The sequence below is a fragment of the Haplochromis burtoni genome, unplaced genomic scaffold (genome assembly GCF_018398535.1).
Source record: "Haplochromis burtoni strain Fernald_Lab_line unplaced genomic scaffold, NCSU_Asbu1 Contig_43, whole genome shotgun sequence".
In the NCBI taxonomy this organism is placed as follows: Eukaryota; Metazoa; Chordata; class Actinopteri; order Cichliformes; family Cichlidae; genus Haplochromis; species Haplochromis burtoni.
The window spans coordinates 207,978-226,799 of NW_024582404.1; the positions used below are offsets into that span (position 1 = coordinate 207,978).

General features: G+C 40.9%; 2 protein-coding genes across 2 annotated transcripts; both read right to left on the bottom strand.

Moving 5' to 3' along the window:
* Positions 1 to 632: 632 nt before the first annotated feature.
* Positions 633 to 8,622, bottom strand: zdhhc12a (zinc finger DHHC-type palmitoyltransferase 12a). Its single transcript, XM_005948932.3, has 5 exons — positions 7,969 to 8,622; positions 6,840 to 6,973; positions 6,238 to 6,327; positions 4,430 to 4,596; positions 633 to 2,563 (listed from the first exon to the last, which is right to left on the bottom strand). The coding sequence occupies exons 1-5, from the start codon at positions 8,063 to 8,065 to the stop codon at positions 2,248 to 2,250; spliced, it is 804 nt and encodes a 267-aa protein (XP_005948994.1). The 5' UTR covers positions 8,066 to 8,622; the 3' UTR covers positions 633 to 2,247.
* Positions 8,623 to 10,917: 2,295 nt separating this feature from the next.
* Positions 10,918 to 17,176, bottom strand: slc25a25a (solute carrier family 25 member 25a). Its single transcript, XM_005948931.3, has 10 exons — positions 16,930 to 17,176; positions 15,199 to 15,325; positions 14,970 to 15,057; positions 14,734 to 14,845; positions 13,458 to 13,616; positions 12,752 to 12,904; positions 12,549 to 12,656; positions 12,282 to 12,449; positions 12,029 to 12,179; positions 10,918 to 11,898 (listed from the first exon to the last, which is right to left on the bottom strand). The coding sequence occupies exons 1-10, from the start codon at positions 17,089 to 17,091 to the stop codon at positions 11,711 to 11,713; spliced, it is 1,416 nt and encodes a 471-aa protein (XP_005948993.1). The 5' UTR covers positions 17,092 to 17,176; the 3' UTR covers positions 10,918 to 11,710.
* Positions 17,177 to 18,822: the final 1,646 nt, after the last annotated feature.

The following is an 18,822-nucleotide window of genomic DNA, read 5'->3' on the forward strand; positions in this document are numbered from 1 at the left end:
TAGTTAGAACTGTCACCTTATAGGCTGGGTTTTAAATTTAGGGTCAGTAGTTGTGCATTTCCCTGTTCATCCTGTATCTGTGGACGCCAAGTCCGAGCCCTGCAACCCTGACCTGGGTAGGAAAAGAAAGATGGCTGGATGAATTCACATGCTGGGACATAAAGACTTCTAAAAAAGGCAGCTTTCCACCTTTCACATCTCAGTGCTGTTCAAGTTTTGTTTTGTTTTTTTAACTGGAGTTAAAGCCCCCAATAAAGAAAAATCTGCATCACTGCATCAACTTGGCACTGGAGGGCCTGCTTTCCCTCTCTCAAATATTGTTTTGCAGTTATTTAACCATAGCACACACCATTTTGATCATATAAAGGGATGTATTCAGGGTGTTATGTTGCTCTTTAACAGCTCTGAAGGCCACCTCTGAGCAGGACACTGAACGCTGCACTTGCTGTCAGCTAATTTCAGAAACCATAGCAGGGCAGTCAGGTGGTTTAACTGTTGTAGCACTTTAAGTTTATGCTGCTGAATATTACATGTTACTTCTGTGTCAGTACTGTATGTATTTATGTACTCTATGTATGTACGTGAATCCTGACTGGGAATGTCAGTGTGTACAGATGTACTCTATAACGATATGCATATCATCTGTGTTTTAATGTACTCTTTGTTGTCAATAAATACAAACAGAACATTACAGTTAAAACTTGGTAAAAAATGAACTTACTGACATCAGTTTACAGGCAGGTACCAAACATCAGCAGGTTTAAAGGCATTTAGTGTAAATAATGTGGGGTCACCACTCTCATCACTTAACAACAGAAACCTTCACAGCAGGGATGTCAAACTTCTCCCTTCTGTCAGCGTTACAAATTTCACACATGGACCAGATTGGAGTCTTTGCTGAGCCAATTCTGGCCCCCGGGCCTTATATTTGACAACCGTGCTTTACAGAGAGCAGTGACCAAACCTGAGTGTTTCAATCACATTTAGTGCTTATTTTTGTCTTTTATTCAACTTAAAAAAAAAACCCAAACAACTTATGTGCCACTTGTACACTGATATTTTAAACACCACCTGACTTCAAGGCAAGAGAGCTCAGTTTGACATTCAGAAAACACTTAACATGGATCTGCTTTTCCTTCTCTTCCTCTTTCTGACTGAAGAGTCAAACATAACTGAGAGCCAAAAGCTGAGATTTCAGACTGCTCTTAATGCTCAGATTCAAACTTTTCTTCTGTTCTTTGTATATCCCTAATATATGATGATGATGCAGCGTGGTTTGCTTTGTGACTGGTGTCTGGTTTCAACAAACAAAGACGATAGCTAGACGAAGAATAACTCTTCATTAAGTGTTCAGATGTCCTGTTTATGGGGGAAAGTGTTTAAGACGAGCCTTTGCAAACCAGTGGTCACATCACATCAACTAAATCCAACTTCTATACACAGCCTATGCTCTTTTAGCTTAGAAGCCCCGCCCACTGGGTGTTCAAACCTTCTGTTTGCAGATAACAGCCAAACAGAAGACAGCTGGTTTAAAGAGGGAGGAGCTAAAGCAGCTTGTTTCAGACAGAGAACAAACTGAGAGGCTGTACCAAAGATTCTTTTGAGCCGTGAATCATGGAAAGCTAGTCTAGAATCCAAGAATAAAAATGAGCCCTTTAATGTGCCGTTAACACTAAGTGCATCTTTTGGTTCATAAAATCACAGGCAGCACTAACGAGGTGCTGAGACTGAAACAAGGTCCAACTCCAGTTATCCTTTCCATATTAAGAGATGTGCGGACTATCAGGTTCTTTTATTTATTTACTTCCGCTTCTCAAAGTGTAGCTGGAATAATCAAACGGAGCCAGTGACACACGTCAAAAACACCCCCACATGCAAACCCGTGACATCAGCTGTTGCGCATCACACGGTGAAACACCAACACTGAACGTGTGTTTCAATGTTAACTGTAAATACGGGTAAAGGGATTGTGTTAAGGCAACACTGCGCACAGATACTTCTGAGGTTTGGATTCATTTGTTACATGAAAACAAGTCCGAGTTTCCAGCCAAGAACAGGAAACTGCTGGGAGCACCAGAGTGATTACAATCCTCCTGAGACGGTCCGCTGTTTCAGTCCAAAAAGTTTCCTTTTGATTTTTGTATCTGGATAAAACAATTAAAGACAAACACTTTCTCATTCTCCTGTTTTCATCTTTGTGAAAATACAAAACCAGTCAGAGATTAGTTGACTCCAGCCTCTGTGGGGTCAGACTGGATTCAATGTGTTTCTGTGGTAAACCTTCTCCCACATCACCGTCCTGCAGATGCAGAAGAAATCCCACAGGTTGCAGAGGACGCCACGGTCGAACGGATTCTCCTCGTCCTTGCAGGTCTTCAGGTACGAGATCCTGTGGCGGGACATGAACTCCCAGGTGGTGCAATTGATAGAAATCAGGTACAAGTGGGAGCCTAGCAGCACCACCACAACCACGGAGAAAATCCCGACTATGCACAACGCTGCCAGCAGAAAGCCATTCACCCTGAACCACTGCTCCCACGTAAGAGCAGGAGAAATGCCTGACCTGAAACACAAGGAAATTACACAACAGGAATAAACTTAGATCTGTTTGGATATAACAGAAGTTCATCATAAGAAAAAAATCTGGGTCAGTTCAGTTTGATTAATTCACTGGTTTGTCCCATAAAAAGTTGTTTATAAGAAAACTAAACATAATTTAGCAAGATTAAAATCATCATCAGTTTGATTGTTAACAGAATTTGCTGATAAGCAAACAACTGAACATCATAAGCCTGTTCTCACCCTGAATACTGACTAGTAGGTATAGAATGCATGCTTCTTTTTTTAATCTTATATACAAACAAAGCAGAAGACAATGATGAAATGCAAAAAACTGCAGTTCCTCTAAAGTCCACTTGAGGCTTGAGTTTAAACAAACTGCTTGCCTTCTATGGATAGTCTGCAACCATAGTGAGGTCATCCACTGCTTCTGGATGCCATATTTTGAAACTGAAATCAAGGTTGAAGAAGTTATCAGCTTCTTGACGCTTGCGGAGCACAGCCACATATGCATCTGTTAATAACAAAATACTAGAAGCGCAACCACCAAAACTGAAGCACAAACTTTTAGTCAAATCCATTAAAAATGCTCGAAAAAGGCATCAAAAGCATAAAAACGCTCAAACTGTTCAGTTCAGAGGCCCAATGGAGAACTAGGTGCTACAGCACACCTGGATTAACTGGTGAGTTCAATAAAAATCCCATTTACTCATTACTATATTGGACGAACTTCAATTTTTAGTGTTGCCACAGAGACCGGCACACAGCAAAACAGCAACGCAGTGGTAACACAAAAAAAACCCCAATGACTCTTTAAAAATGACAGCGTTGGTCACGTCACAGTGGTTATGTCCAGCGCTTATATACAGTCTATGATTTATCTTTGATGAGAAGCCTGCTGCCTGACAGGACAAAAACACTAATGGTTTCTTTTTTGGTTGATGGGGACATCGCTGTAGGCCAGAGGGAATACATGCATGTCTCAATGTTTAAACATCTGCTATAAAACTAAGCGGGATGTAGTACGTTACATTACCTTGATAGAGTAATTTAAAATATTACATTTTTCACAGGGCAACATGAAATATCGGTTATGTATTTTTGAGAGTGAATGAATTAGCAAAATCTGAAACAGAACATGCTACATCATCTTTGTTGTCACCAATTCTCCTGACTAAAGGCACATCTCAGATTTTATTTAGATGTATAAAAATGGGTGTTTAACAACCACGCTGCCATCTGTTTGGCTGCCAGCTGTTTGGCTGCCAGCTGTTTGGCTGCCAGCTGTTTGGCTGCCAGCTGTTTGGCTGCCAGCTGTTTGGCTGCCTGTACTCAGAAGCTTGCAAAGTGTAAACTGACATGTTTTTTTTAAATTCATTCTTCTGTGTCCAGGGCAACACTGGTTTCAATAAATGTCATGAGATATTGTTGAAAGGTTTGCCCACATTACCCCGAGTGTTTTCTTTTATGCTTTACTCAGCTGATAATCTCTGATTATTACTCAGTAAAGTTTAATTACCACAGAGCTTACTTCTGCCTCTGTGTGTGTGCACATAAACCTCTGCTCCACAGCGGTGCCTTTAACTGGAAACCTTAAAATGAAGACAACATGAACTTTATAAGTGTGCTTAAGCAACCTGTCACAGATCATCCTTACACAATTTAACCACTCAGTTCAGTGATGTTCTCCAAAAGTCACAAGTTACCCAATTCCTTCTAAAGATAAAGTGGCAGAGCAGAGTACATTCGGCACAAGATACGTTTTCACTGAGTCACTGCTGGAAGGCAAATTGAGGCCACAAATATTCCCAGCAGATAAGGACATTTATCTTAGAGGCTGGAGACGGGCGGAGGCATTTAGCAGACGTACAGAGCGACGTGAAGGCCCGACAGCAGGGTGAGCAGCTGCACCAGCAGGTAGATGATGAACCAGCGGTGGTTCCTCTCTCCCACGCAGTTCTCAATCCACGGGCAGTGGTGGTCGAAGCGATGGACGCAGCGTTTACACATGTGGCAGTGCTTCGCTCTCATTGGCTGCTGCTTGACACACATGGAGAGAAAATAAAATAAAGGTGCTGTTACTAGGAAAGGTTGATCGCTCTCCAGATTTTTTAGATGGTTTCTTTTGTGTAATGCAACCAAAAGAGAAAGTTAAATCCTTCTACAGCTGCATTGATTAGTTGATTAAAAGAAAATCAATATGCAGCTCTTTCTGCAATTAAATCAGTGCTGCAAACAGACTCGCAGACAACGCCTCAGGGCTGTAAGAACATTTGTAAAAGTCCCTGATAAGGAAATAGGGGTAAGATACATGGGTGTGGCTGAGATCAACACAGAGAACATTTTTCTGCCACTGAAAAAATACAGTACAAAAGGTTTTGACTGAGCTTTGTCTGGCAAAACTTTTTTTTTCTCTTTCATGGTGGAAACAAGCTTCCATACTTGAATGAACCAATGCACTGGGGGAATTTGGTTAATGCTGGCCTACAACTGAGTCTTTGCAAACTCTGACAGTGTCTGTGAGCCAGTTTGCAGGGCTTATTTAATTATAGAAGAAAAAATAAAATGAGACTTAATGTAGCAAATTTAAAAAACACAGTTTGGTTGTTAACCACAGAAAATGACTGGACATCATAAATCTTTAAACAATGACAAAGGTGAGTCTGTGGCTCTTCTTGACTGGCAGGTGCAAAGTCTGAACTTCAAAGCAGAACATGTTTATAGCCTGGTGAAAAAAACAGTTTTAACCTTTTTAGATAATGTTTTTATTTCTTTTTTTATATAACTTAAACTCAGAGGTGTGGACGCTTTGATTAACAGGCGTGCCAACAAATAAAAGCTGGACAAAGCTGCGGTGACATTACTCATTCGATTTCACATTTTAAGACCTCGGCGTGTTTCATACTTGGGCAGATTTCTGGTGCACAAAGGTGTGTTAAAAGCAGAGCCAAAGCCACAGAAATGGCCTCTATTCCAACAGATACTTCTTTTTATTTACTTTTCGCTTTCCAGTAAGGTCAGCTACCATGTAGCTTCCATCGTCCCATCAAATTCTTTCACGCAGTCCAACCAACAGTCAGCCTGAGGTCCTGTCCACACACACAGGTCATGTAAGTGGTGGTATTAGGCTGCTGAAAACTGAGCTTTTCATTAGCTTTTTGTCTCAGGGAAAATTAAGACTTTGTTTTGCAGTGTCACCTTTTTTGTGAGATGAGACTGTGTGTTGTCTTATTGTTTGTTAGTGATACACCTAGGCTTCTGATTGGTCAACATTCCTGTATGGTTAGAGTTATGTTACCACCTGTTGCTGTGGCACTTTTGACAGTTCATGGCCTCGTTTTGTTTTTGAGTTTTTTCTTGTGACTTGTGATGCAAAACAGTGTTGCTGTTGACGGGGTCTTATAAACAAAAGAGGAAAATTCCAGTTTTTAAGAAATCCTCGTGTACGTGTGGATGTAGCCTCAAATTCACAATATTTTGAAAGCCAAGTTTCTTTCAGAAGGAGGATGTTTGTGTCTTTGGCACCATTTTAATATCAGCTGCTTCTCCTGACATATGATGCAGAAAGACACCATTTAAACCCAACACACAGAATTTGATGAGTTGGAAATGCGGTCATGTCAAACTTGGTGAGCACTGGAATTTGGCAGCTGGCAGCAGCTGGCAGCAGCTGGTTACCTGCAGCAGGCAGTATCCACAGCGCCTCAAACGAGGGGTCGATGACTGAGGGATCATCGCCTCCATTTCTTCATTCGGACTCTGAGCGCCCTGTGTAACACAAACAGACGTCAGTCACAAGTGTTCACACGCACACAGAAACACTGCAACCTTTCAGCATTAATCACAGGTTAGTACAGGTTTTAGTCCATTTGCTGATAAGAAAACATCACATCACTGCTGACCTCTCCGCAGCAGAGAAAAGGCAGTTAGTGGTCACCACTATTACAAAACATTATGAAACCAACCTTTCACAAAGTGTTTTAATCCTTAAAGAAGGTAAATTAACTGCTTCTTATATAGTGCTTTTCAACTCTATTTGAGCATTCAAATAGCTTTACACAACATGTCTCATTCATCCATTCTATCTAATGTTCTCACTGACTCTGATAAACGCATCAGGAGAAACTCAGGGTCCAGTATCTTGTCCAAGGATACTTTGGCATGAAGACTGGAGCAGCCAGGGATTGAACCTTCTGCCTGCCTGCCTGCTGAGCCACAGCCAGCCCTCAAATTAGGATCTACTTTGAATTTGTAATCCAAGTCTTTTTAATTAAACTCACCTTGACAGTGTCATTGAGCACAAAGCCGGGGTCCATCAGGGAAACGGCAAAGTACAACAGCACTGACAGAATGACCAGCAAGAAGAAGAGAGCCGGCAGCAGCAGCTCTCCCTGCTCCTCACATCTCCGCAAGCCTACACACACACACACACACACACACGTAAGAGCTAACAAAAAGTAAGATATTCTCCAAGATTTATGTAGAAATGTGGCAGCTAAATAGTCTTGCCCTCCTGTGTAGAGAGAGGGCAACCCTAACAGCGGAAAGGACTTGGGGTCATAGCATACATCCACTGTTTTCATAGTATCAGCTGTTGCCTTGAGAGCGGAGGTATTCTTTGACTTGTTGCAGAACAAACGGATTTAAATTCTCACTTGTTCCTACCACTATTAATTTTTAATTATGTGATTTGTTGGGGTTTCAGGGTGTATGTGTTATCTATGCTGCTGACTACAAAGCACACTACCCCTCAGGGATAATATACTTTATTTTAATCTTGATATTGAAAATGTACAAGAGACAAAAAAACAAAACAAACAAAAAAATCTTCATATTCGTTGAGACTGTAAAGTCACAAGTTGTTAAAACAAATGGGAAATTACTTTTTTCTTCATTATAACTCTACTTGTATACAACTTAAAAAAAAACATTATTATATGGGTTCATATGAGTATATTAAGGCCACTGTACATCAGATATTGGATTGTTGTTTTTTTTTTAATTTAAAATTTTATTATTTGAATATATATGACAAATTATTCAGTCTGGAAAGGCGTTGCATTGAAATATTTAATTTAAAAATATTTAATTATGATATGACCATTTTTAACCCAAAAAATATATATTTATTGGAGGTTTATGTATCTATTTTTATTTAGGCTCATTTCTTGTGTTTTAAAATAAAAATATTCTACTTTGTGGAGTAACTTGTAACAGCAACTGACAGATACATGTCAGGTGGTAACAACTACATAATTTCCCTTAATAAATGTAGGTAATATAAATAATAAAGATACTCGAAAATGCTCAAGTAAAATAAAAATCCTTGTAATTGGAGCCCAACTACCATTCAGCTCCATTTTGTTGCTAACGGCTAAAAGCTAGCTGGTTGCAGTCTAAGTGACTTACTAGTGTTGTGCAGGAACAGAATGACGGTTATGATCCAGGTGAGCAGTGTGTGACCGACCCGGACCAGAAACCCGCTCCGAAACACGTTCTGCACCATATTAATAACAGCACCTGTCGCCTGTCACCGCTGCTAACGAGCCAGCTAAGAAGGTTAGCATTACCGAAATAAACACATATATATTAAATAAAGACCGAGAAGCTTTTAAATATACTACAAAGCAAATGTAGAAATGTAGAAAATAATCTGGAGTCGATTACAGGCGTAAATACGCATTCAATCAAAAATAAAACAACCGACTTCTGTTTTTATGTTGTTCATTCAGTCTACTTCCTTGTTTCCCTACGGCGGCCTGTATAGGTCAAACCGTTCGAACTGACCATGCGCAAAAGGTTTTCGCAATAGTAAAATACGTCGGCTAATGTTACATTAAAGCACCGTTTATTTTAAAAAGATTAATTTCGAGTTTAAAAATCGTTTTTTCCCATCAATAAAAATTCTTAGAAAACAGTGACGTCACTTTTTTCTCCCTTTTTGTGTGTGTAAAAAAGGTTGACACTAGCGTCTGTTTCATTAACTCACAGGTAGTTTTGCGGGTAATGGCTAATCCATTTCTGTAATTAAGTGAGCGCAGAGAGTTTAGCCTGCTCTTTATCTTTGGCTGCCACCGAGAAGCTTCTAGAAACTGTCTGAAGCTTCTGGGAAGCAGCTGATTATCGGAAACTGCACAGGAAGTGTCAAGAAACGTTACTGTCAGAGGGTTGAATGGTAAATGGCCTGTATTTATATAGCGCTTTACTAGTCCCTAAGGACCCCAAAGCGGGTTAATGTGCCACACACTTACTTACAAATATGTAAGACTTGGGAGGTTAAATCAACATCATTTTTATAAATTTGAGGTATTTTTTTTTATTATATAGCACTTATTGAAGATGTTGTTATAAAACAATCTGACATATAATCAAAATGTTGTGTAAGCCACAAATCATCTTGCTGAGAGCGCCATTAAATGATCAAGTCAACAAATTTATATTAATATTAATAATATAATTATCGGGGTTTTTTTTTGGTTTGGTGGAGTTTTTTTCCCCAGTGGTGGATGTAAGTAGGTGCTTTACTTAAAAATAAAAATGCCACAAGGTTAAAGAAAAATGTCCTGTGTTAAGTAATCAAAACCGAAAGTATTCACTATGACACAATGTCTCTTTTCAAGATTTTAACTTAAGATTTGCAGCTTCCAAGTGTTTTTGTTTGCAAACAATAATAATTTGTCACATGCAAGATAAGAAAATAAAATACAGTCTTTTAATTTTGTTCCAGTGTGCACAGGGTGCCAATCCTTCTTTTCTTTTTTCTTGTTTTTGAAACATATGATAGGACAGAGAACAGGACAAAACCTGATACAGACCAGAACACTTACAAGATAACAAATACTGGTATAAACATTCAAATGAGTGTAGTCCATGCAGGTGTGTGTATTACTCTGTTCAGTGTGAAAGTCTTTTCATTTCTTCTTGTTTTACTTCCAAGGAGCCAGACTTTCTTCTATTTTTTTAGGTGCCCTTGAGCAATAGTTTTCCAAGCTTTTTGAATGCCCGGCTTTTTTCTCTCATTTACAGTCCAGTACTCGTAACTGACCATATTCAGGGAAATCATGAATATTGACCTATGAATCATTCGTGCACAAGAAAAGCAGAAGAAAATCATTGGGAACAGGTTTTATGAAGTGATGAATCCAAATCTAAAATGTTTGGTTTGAGTCGTCAGTATGTAAGTGTCTACAGCCTCTGTCATGGTTCTGAGCTTCATTTGAAACTGTGAAGTTTGAGATGTGAAACTGGGTGGGAAAAGCATCAGATTTTCACCATGACAATGATCCCTAAAACACTGTCAGTGCAGTAAAAGCATGCCTGGATAGAAACACACCACTTAAAATATAAAGAAATTAGAAGTGGCTCAAGACTTTTGCACAACACTGCACATAATTACATTATATTTTCTCAGGAACTTGCAACAGGCCCAGTTACCACAAAAACTGCTAATTAACTTATACCGCTCCACCATCGAGAGCCTTCTGACCTACTGCTGTACTGTGGAGGACAAGAGAAAACTGTAGTGGGCAGTGAGGGCAGCAGACACTTCACTAATCCCCCTCAGGGACATTTATACTGGCAGACTTCAACAGAAAGCCAGTATCATCAGCAAGGACCCCTCGCACCCTGGACACTGAAAATAAAAGCAAAAAAAGAAAGGAATTACAAAGCTCTTCTTCAAAACATGAAGTTTTTCTGAAAGAATCTCATAACATCAAATCCTCCAGGAAGGTTCCCAGGTGTGAAGTGACCCTGAAGAATCTGAAGCCACAATAAGAGCTAGTTAAAATCTCTAAAAAGAAAAAGAGCTTCAATGTTTCCTATATAACTGAACTGTTTGTGAAAGGAAAGCTTGTGATTCCAGATACTTTCACAAACCTTCCCAAGAAAAACTGACAAATGAGTTCAAGGAAAAGTGATTGGGAAAAGGGAGGGAGGTGGTAATATTTTGGACTAGTTGTCTGGAACCATGCAGTTATCACATCTGCCAGACACTTCAGGGTCACTTCACTCTGTAAATGTTGTTGATCGTAGCCATTGTGTGCATTTATATACCACGTAATCACTCAATTCTTGTTTTGGAAGCAATGAAAAGATCCACTTTTGGATATTACAGATGCACCACCCAGGCATGTGCAGTTTAAAAATAAGAAGCCTGTCTGCTGAGGTTCCACTTCTGTTTTCATCACATGCACGATCACTCGATCTGCATAAGGAAAACCCTCCAAACACCACAAATATGTAAGACTACCAAACTTCTCAGTCTGGAGGAGTTTGCTGCTTGGAGCTGAAGTGTACCCCTCAGCCTTTTTGAGCTTCAGTGTGTGAATTTCAGTGCCAAAACAGAAATGAGACAGATTTATAATTTCCATTTATTTGCATCGAAAATGGTCCATTAAAACACTAAATCGGCATTGACAACATCATTTAGAGGCTTACTAGCTTTAATTAAAGTGCATTATGCCGTCTGTCTTTTCACTTTCTAAATACACATGCTCTTCTTTAAAATGAAGAAAAAAGAAGAAAAAAAAAAAGCAGCCCTTTAACCTGAGGTGAACATTAAGTAACATTCAATTAAACAAGAATTAGGGCGACTAAACACATCAACGATCTCATTGCATCAGCAAAGTTTCTTTTCACCACTTCAGACAACTACACGTAGTTATCAACATTAAGGCTGATTTATGTAGTTGCACATTTTGGCTCAAGATTTACTTCCCTTTCTAAATAAAACAATAGATACAGGACGGGTGGTAATAAATACTCCGGTCAGTCAGTCACTCAGTCATTCATTCAGGGGTGGAGAGAAATTCAAACTGTGTGCAAAAATCTTCCCGTCTGGGACAATCATTTCACTCTGTGCATTTTAATGCTTTATCCACCAAGATTCACTCAAAAGAGCAAAAATATTTGGTCCTTGCTTCTCATACAGTCACCGTTCAGCTTCTCTTTAAAGGTAATAGCAGCAGTCACGACATCCTGAGCTCACAGAGTCCATAACCTCCACCTCGCCGTGTCCTTTCTAGTCTTTCGTCAGCTGACATTCACAGAATGAAATGGCTCCGCGAACCTCTGGAGGGGCCTGAAAGCCCCCGGGGGGATTCCTAGCATGAGCCTTGGGAGGGTGAGGGGTGGGGGGGACTAGGGAGCCTTATCTTGAGGTCACTCCCAGCTGTGTCTTCAGGTGCTCGTACACAACATAGCTGATGCTGACGGCAGGGATGACTTTAAGGAAGTTGGGGGCCAGGCCTCTGTAAAGCCCAGTGGGCCCCTCGTTCTGCAGGATCTGCCTGAAGAGGCTGGACATGGTCACCTGCTGTTGGCCGCCATCTACTGCAGCTGAAAGGGTTAAAAATGGACAAGCTTAGACTTGTGTTCAAATACAGTTACCATCCAGTTATTTTTAAGTTACTAAATGTATAAAACCGTCTGCTACTGATGGAGTAACAGGTCAGTATTGAGGCCTCACCTTGTGCTTGCATGCGGGTTCGGACCAGAGCCAGGGGGTAACTGGCGAGCTGACCGCAGGTACTGGACACTGTGCCGCAGGCCAGCAGGACGAACACACCGGGGTCTGTGCTGTTGGTGCCGTACTGCTGGAGGTAGGTGTTTTTTAGCGTCTATGGAGAGAAAACAAAAAGGTCAATCTACAGTCTCAGTTTGAATTTTATTTTGTAGGAGTTCTGGGGATTTCTAAACAATGTATGCTTGTGACTGCTCACCTCGTACACTGCGAGGTCAATGCCCGCATAGGGCACGATGCCCAGCATGTTGGGGACGTATCCTTTGTAAAACGCGCCGAGGCCTTCTCTTCTGAAGATCTGCTTGGCGCAGTCAGTGATACCAGCATACTGGCCGGTCTTCCTCAGAGCGAGACGGGTTTTAAGCACCTGGAACAGATTCAGTACAGATAACGTCAGCTTTGACTGTACAGTCGCGACAGAGGCATCACAACGCTACAGGATAGATCTAATTAAAGAGATAATCACCTCCATGGGGTAGATTGTGCTCTGGGCAATCACTCCTGCCAAAGATCCTGCAACAAACCGCTCCAGGATGCTCAGAGCTTTCTTATCACTGCCGATTAAACGCTTAATCTGGAGAAGCAAGTTGAGAAAGAACAGATTAGCAAATGACATCAAGAACACTGTGCCTCGTCCATTAAACCCGTCCCTTGATAAACCCATCATACCTGCTCGTAAGCCATGAACTTGAGGGCCGACTCGGGGGCAATTTTGAGGATATTCACGCCATTTCCTCGCCACAAGGACCTCGTACCACCTTCTTTGATCATCTGCATGAGTCCGCTCATGATGCACATGTTGTTGGTTCGGGATCCGTAAACCTGGGGGGGGAAGAATATTGTATTTGATTAAACTACTACATTAATTATGGGATGACTTGGGCATGGTGCCATGTGGGTCATCATGTTTTTAACCAAATCTAAGCCAACTGGGTGAATATCTAATCAATAGGACAAAGTCTCCTGACGCACACCATGGGGATGATGACACACATTTAGTATGGGTAGTTTGAGCTTGGATGACAGCGAGTACTATGAAGCCAAGGGTGTGACAGCGGTTTGAGAGCAGTCATTGGTCATTGCCTGGACTCTGGCCCCTTGCCGTTACACACTGTTAAACGTTAACTTGCTTGTGAGTGTTAGGTAACGGGCGCTTGAGCAATTTCAAACCATAATGGCCACAAATACTCAGAGCTAAAATCTCAGTAACGTTTAACATGTCATGCATCAGCGGACACTTTAAATGCCCGACAGCTTTAGTCATAAGACCCACAAGCGGAGAAATTTCCACAACTTCCTCCTCACAGGCCCATCATGTGCCTGCACTTGATCAACAGCTGCTTCAAGTGTATTAAGAGGTCCAAGTCGATCTTACCTGCATCGTGACTTTGAGTCGATCCAGGGGGGCAGTGCAGGTCCTCGAAACTGCTCCTGCTCCTCCACCTGCTACCAGATGTCTCCACCACATCCCAGTCTGCTTCTCCTCAATGGTGAAGTCATCGGGGACCATGAGATTCTCTCCAACATCGAATATCTGATCAGAAGATGACAGGAATGGTCAGATATAGAGAGCAAAAAACCTCTAGTAGAGGTTTTAGTCATTTTGTCTCGGCAACTAACAGAAATTACTCTCATTATGGAAACATACATGAAGAGATTACAAAGGACAGAGTGGGGGTTAGTTTCACATGGACCACTCTTGAACATTTTGGAACAGGACCCATTTTGTGTCAAGCTTCTATTCTTAACCAACATGTGGTAAAAATCCTTTGTGTTAACATCTGAACATTTCTCTCATGTGGGCCACATGATGGTGAGCTCATGTGTGACTGCAGGTTAAATGTGTAAGCATCCCACCACCAGCACAGCAAATGTCAGAACACGGGGATTGTTTTCAGAGGAAGACATGTTGAGAATATAGGTCAGGGATCTGTTTAAAACTTCTAGCTTTCCCCCCTTTAAAAGAAAAAACAAAACAAACCTCAAGCATTTTGCCTTCTTATTCTCTCTCTGGGACTCTTATGGAGATAAAACTGTGCAGGTTGACATCTGACCTGACTTTCTGCAGTCTGAAATGATCCAGCACTTTACATCTCTGCTCAGCTTGAGGCTGGCTTGTGCCGCCAGGCGAGTCTGCTGGTCTCATTAGCTCTAAAATAACTTGTTCTGCCCCTGAGATCAGAATGTGTTCCTCCGGGAGCTGTGCTATATTACATCTCCAGTCTGCACCTGCTCTGACCGCTGCTGCTGCTCTCCTTTACATAACAGCACCGAGACAAATCCTTCCAACATAATCCTGCAGGAAAGAGCCCAATTCCTTTCATGGCCTAAGAGCTTAATTGCTGACGCATGGTTTGTGCTCATGGCCTTTCTGGGAATTTGCTCTTTAATTGACCCACTCAACAGGAGGGTGTAAGAACTTTTGCCTTTGCTATGTTATTGTTATCGCATATGATGATAAAGTTATCAACCAAGAATAGCTAAAAGTAGGACATGTGAAAGGTTATGCAAGAGCAGAATTTTCTACTTCTTTCATAAAGTTAATTTTGGCACATTAATGATTTGTCTCTAGTTTTAGGCTCTGAAGGTCAAAGCAGCAGATTTGTTCCCTTTTTTGGGCAAAACTTTTGGTTTCAGTGTGAAGTACTAACCGTGGAGTGTTTCCAGTAAAGGATGATCTCAGGAATGTTCTCCGTCTTCTCCACCATGGCATACTTGCTCCAGTCTTTACTGCCGATTGTTATCATGCCGTTCTTATCCATGCTTTAAAATAAATAAATGTATAAAATGATGAGACATTGTTTCCTTAAAATAAATAAATAAATAAAGCAAAATCTAAAATCCCAAAGATTAAAAAGATATATACATATATATATATTTTTTTTACCTCTTAAGGACTTTCTCCGCATGTTGCAGAGAAATATGCACACCAAGGTCACGGAGCGACTGCATGAACTCTTTAGGGTCAACGCGGCCTTTAAAAGGAAGCAAAGACACGTTGTGAGAAAATCTGTCCTTCACACTTAAAGCTGCGGAAATGACACAAAGTGAAATTCGAAACCACTCGAGGAGTTTCGTGTGAAACAAAAAGCATGACTCTATCTCCTGCCACATACCTGCATTCTTCCTGTCGAGACTCTTCACCACAAGCTTCAGGTCTTTCTCGTAGTCTTGTAGATAGTGAACAAACTCCTCAAAGTCCAGCTGTCCGTCCGAGTTGTTTTCTTCCCTTTTTAATGTTTTCTGTGAAGAAGAAATAAAACCAGAGTCAGACAAAATGGCAGAATTTGAATAATCTGATTTACTGATTCCAATCCAGTGAGTCAGCTTCATGGAGGAGTAGAAGGTGACATTTAGCAATGGTATGCAGTAGTCATCTCCCCTGAGAGTTTAACAATGTCTTATGAAACAAGTACAGCAAGTTTGAAATGTACCCTGTAACTGATGCCTCCCAAATGATTAGCCAAGTGACCATAAACCAGCCCTGGAGACCCACTGGCGCATTAAAGGTGTCCCCTCAGCTTGATTTTTATTACCCAAAGGGCAGCTATTACCATTTGCCAGGCCACAAGCCTCTTGGCTTTCTTGAATGACGTCTATTTCTCCTGGGCCTATTAGGGTATTAGGTAATAACACCCTTGTCCATCTTCACCCTCAACTGCAGGCTGACCCAGCCAACCGCAGGCTGACCCAGCCAACTGCTTTAATCCATGTCTAGGTTGAAACCTGCAGGGCTAAAATAAGACCGGGATATACTGCTATCATTGACTGATACCGCCTGACCTGCTGCCCAGATCGCCTGTAGGCATATGACTGAACCCGATACCCCATCTGCAGATATTTGCAGCTTGCACCCTACTCCCTGCAGGAGTGCATCAGAGTGACTTAAAGCACAGCTAAAAGGGCCATTTTGTGCCAGTTCATGAAGCCTGAGATGCCAAAGAAACTGCTGCAGACTTTAAGCCTTTGCATAACCTTGATTAAAACACGTTTAAAAACACAATTATGAGCAAATCCTAATGAGCCCCAGCCTCTTAACCCCCCAAAAAGGCCCATAGATAAAATGTACTGGATAAGACACTGGGCACCTTTTAAAACTTGAAATAATGACAGATTTTTTTTTAAGAGTGGTTTCTAAACCTTTTCTTCCCAATAATTTAATTTGTGTTGACAGATGCATTTAAAACAATCACATTGTTATGATTATGAAATCGTGAAATTAAAACATGAAAAGTCAGTGGTGGGTCAGCATTCCTAGGATTACAGATGCACCACGAGTCATAGCTATATGGGATCTGCCTGCCCCAAAACCCTCCGTTTCAGAGTAGTAAAAGACCTCAAGGACATCAGGGAGAAACGCATGACCTAGAAACGGGAACAGCTAATTAAACAACTTTTGTACTTATGCACACGATTTACTTTTTCTCAGTTACATATAGCGAATGATACCGGCTTCCAGCTGCCCTCTTTCAGTGTAAGCGCATGGCCGCAATTCCTTTTTAGGGTGGATTTTCCCCATGTAAGCTGAATGGCAGTCTTTTTCAGCCCGAACCGGCTCGGTTAAGTTTTAAAGTTTTCAGTAACAGCCTTAAATCAACAAATATTGATTACTTTTCAATGTCATTTAGGTTAAATACGGATGTTACGTTAAAGTTGCAGCAAAAATGCCCGGAATCTTCTCGTGAATTTTCTCGATACCGGTCTTTTTTGCGGCCTAGTCGTAAGGCTTTTACTACTGCGCGCTAATCTTTCCGGTCGCCGGAGTGAACGGATTTGTGGCGCTCAGACTAATCAATGTTACGAACTAGGTTATTCTGACTGTGTTAGTTAACTTATTTATTTCCTACCTTTCGCCATCGTTGGTAGGCTGAAAACTCTTGGGACGGCAGGAACACACTGAGTTTGTTAAAAAGAGACTTCAACTCAGATGGAAGTCCGTTAGACTCGAAATATTCCACTTCAATCGGGTCCGAGTTAGACACGGGAACGTAAAGGCACAGGCCGAGCATCTTTGGTAAATTAAAACTTCAATAAATAAATAAATATCACAACGTTGCGTCTGCCCTGTCCGGGACAATACTGAATGCCGGTAAGGAAGGACCGGCTACTAAAGAATGTCAGAAGTCCACGCCTCTTCCAGAATAGCTACGTAATTGGTCCGTCCCTCGTCAATGAAGACAAAACGTCATTTTTACTACGGACGAATAACTGAGGCCGCCCATTGATGGGCTCGACTCGGCCCCGCCTTTTCCTTTCTTTTTTTTTTGTGTGCGAGTGAGCGAAGGAAATTGACCAATCCTGTGGTAGGTTTAGTCTGCAATTTGAAATATTAACCAATCCTGTTTTTCCTTCCATTGGAAACTGGCGGCCACGGGGTTTACATTCCGGCCTATGTGCAAGGAGCTCCGCAGAACGTCTACATAAAATAAAATAAAATTTGAAGCAACTAATTATTATATGACCACTTAATAGATTTTAATTCAATATAATAATTAACAAAAACATAAATAAATCTTTATTGATTGAAAATATAACAATAACAACAGAAAATCCACAAATAGAATATTAAATTATTATAATAAGAAGAAAATTATCTCTTTATTTGTACAGAATATTTTAAAAATTATTTTAAAAAAATATGAAGAATGAATGATAAAGAAGAATTCAAGGTAGGTAGTTTAATAATTTTAAGGAGAATATTTATTACATTTTATTGTACGCTGAATAGATTAGATATGTATTGTCAAGAGTATTCAAATTTACATTTTGTTTCAATCACATGCACAGTATGGTAGTTTTTGCCACATTTTCTTCTATTGTATTTGACATATTTCTTGTGTAAGTGGTCCATTAACTATGTGACCTGAGTATTTCCATTCTGTGCTACGATACATAAACATAACTACAACAATGGGGAAACTTTTTTACTGTACTGCATTGCATATATATTACAGTTTTAGCTATGTTTTTAGCACTGGTACTTTATGTAGCTCAATTAAAATGTTTGTCAGGGGTTTCCAGCCCACACGAAAAAACCATGACAGGACAAAAACACTTGCTTTTGCTCCTTATCACAGATGCTGATTACCTGTTTACAGCTCCACTGAGGAGGCCACAGCTTTGTTTTGCTTCTTTCATTCACAAACAATGGTCTCATCATGACCCCCCAGACTTATCTTATATACCCTTTGCAGGAGGCCTGACTTCTACAGGCTGCAAACGAATGGATTAAACTCCATACACAAAGTAAATTGGCTGTATCTCCAGCAACTCCAAAGGTAGAAAGCTTTTTAGAGATTGCTGCATATTAACTAAACTTTATTGGTACTTTTACTTTACTGGAGAGTCTGAGTATCTCTCCACTATTGAAACCCTGTGTCTGCAACTCATCCCCTCACATGATGTTCCCTGCAAAAAGTATTGCATCACTTTGTTTGGCTTGTGGTTGGGTTTTCTTTTGGGGGGGGTTGTCCTCTGAGGCAGGCAAGCTGCTGGCCCATGAAGGCTGGACAAAATGAATCACAACAAGGACGAGCGCCAAAAGCCAAAAAAGGAGCTGAAGTAAAGCCAAGAATGACCTGCTGAGCCCTTGAGGATGAGGCAGTCAGCTGATTCTGAATTTCAACAAACACACACACACACACACACACACACACACACACACACACACACACACACACACACACACACACACACACACACTCCTCTGCATGTGCCTAAACTGTCAGGCAGTGGAAAGG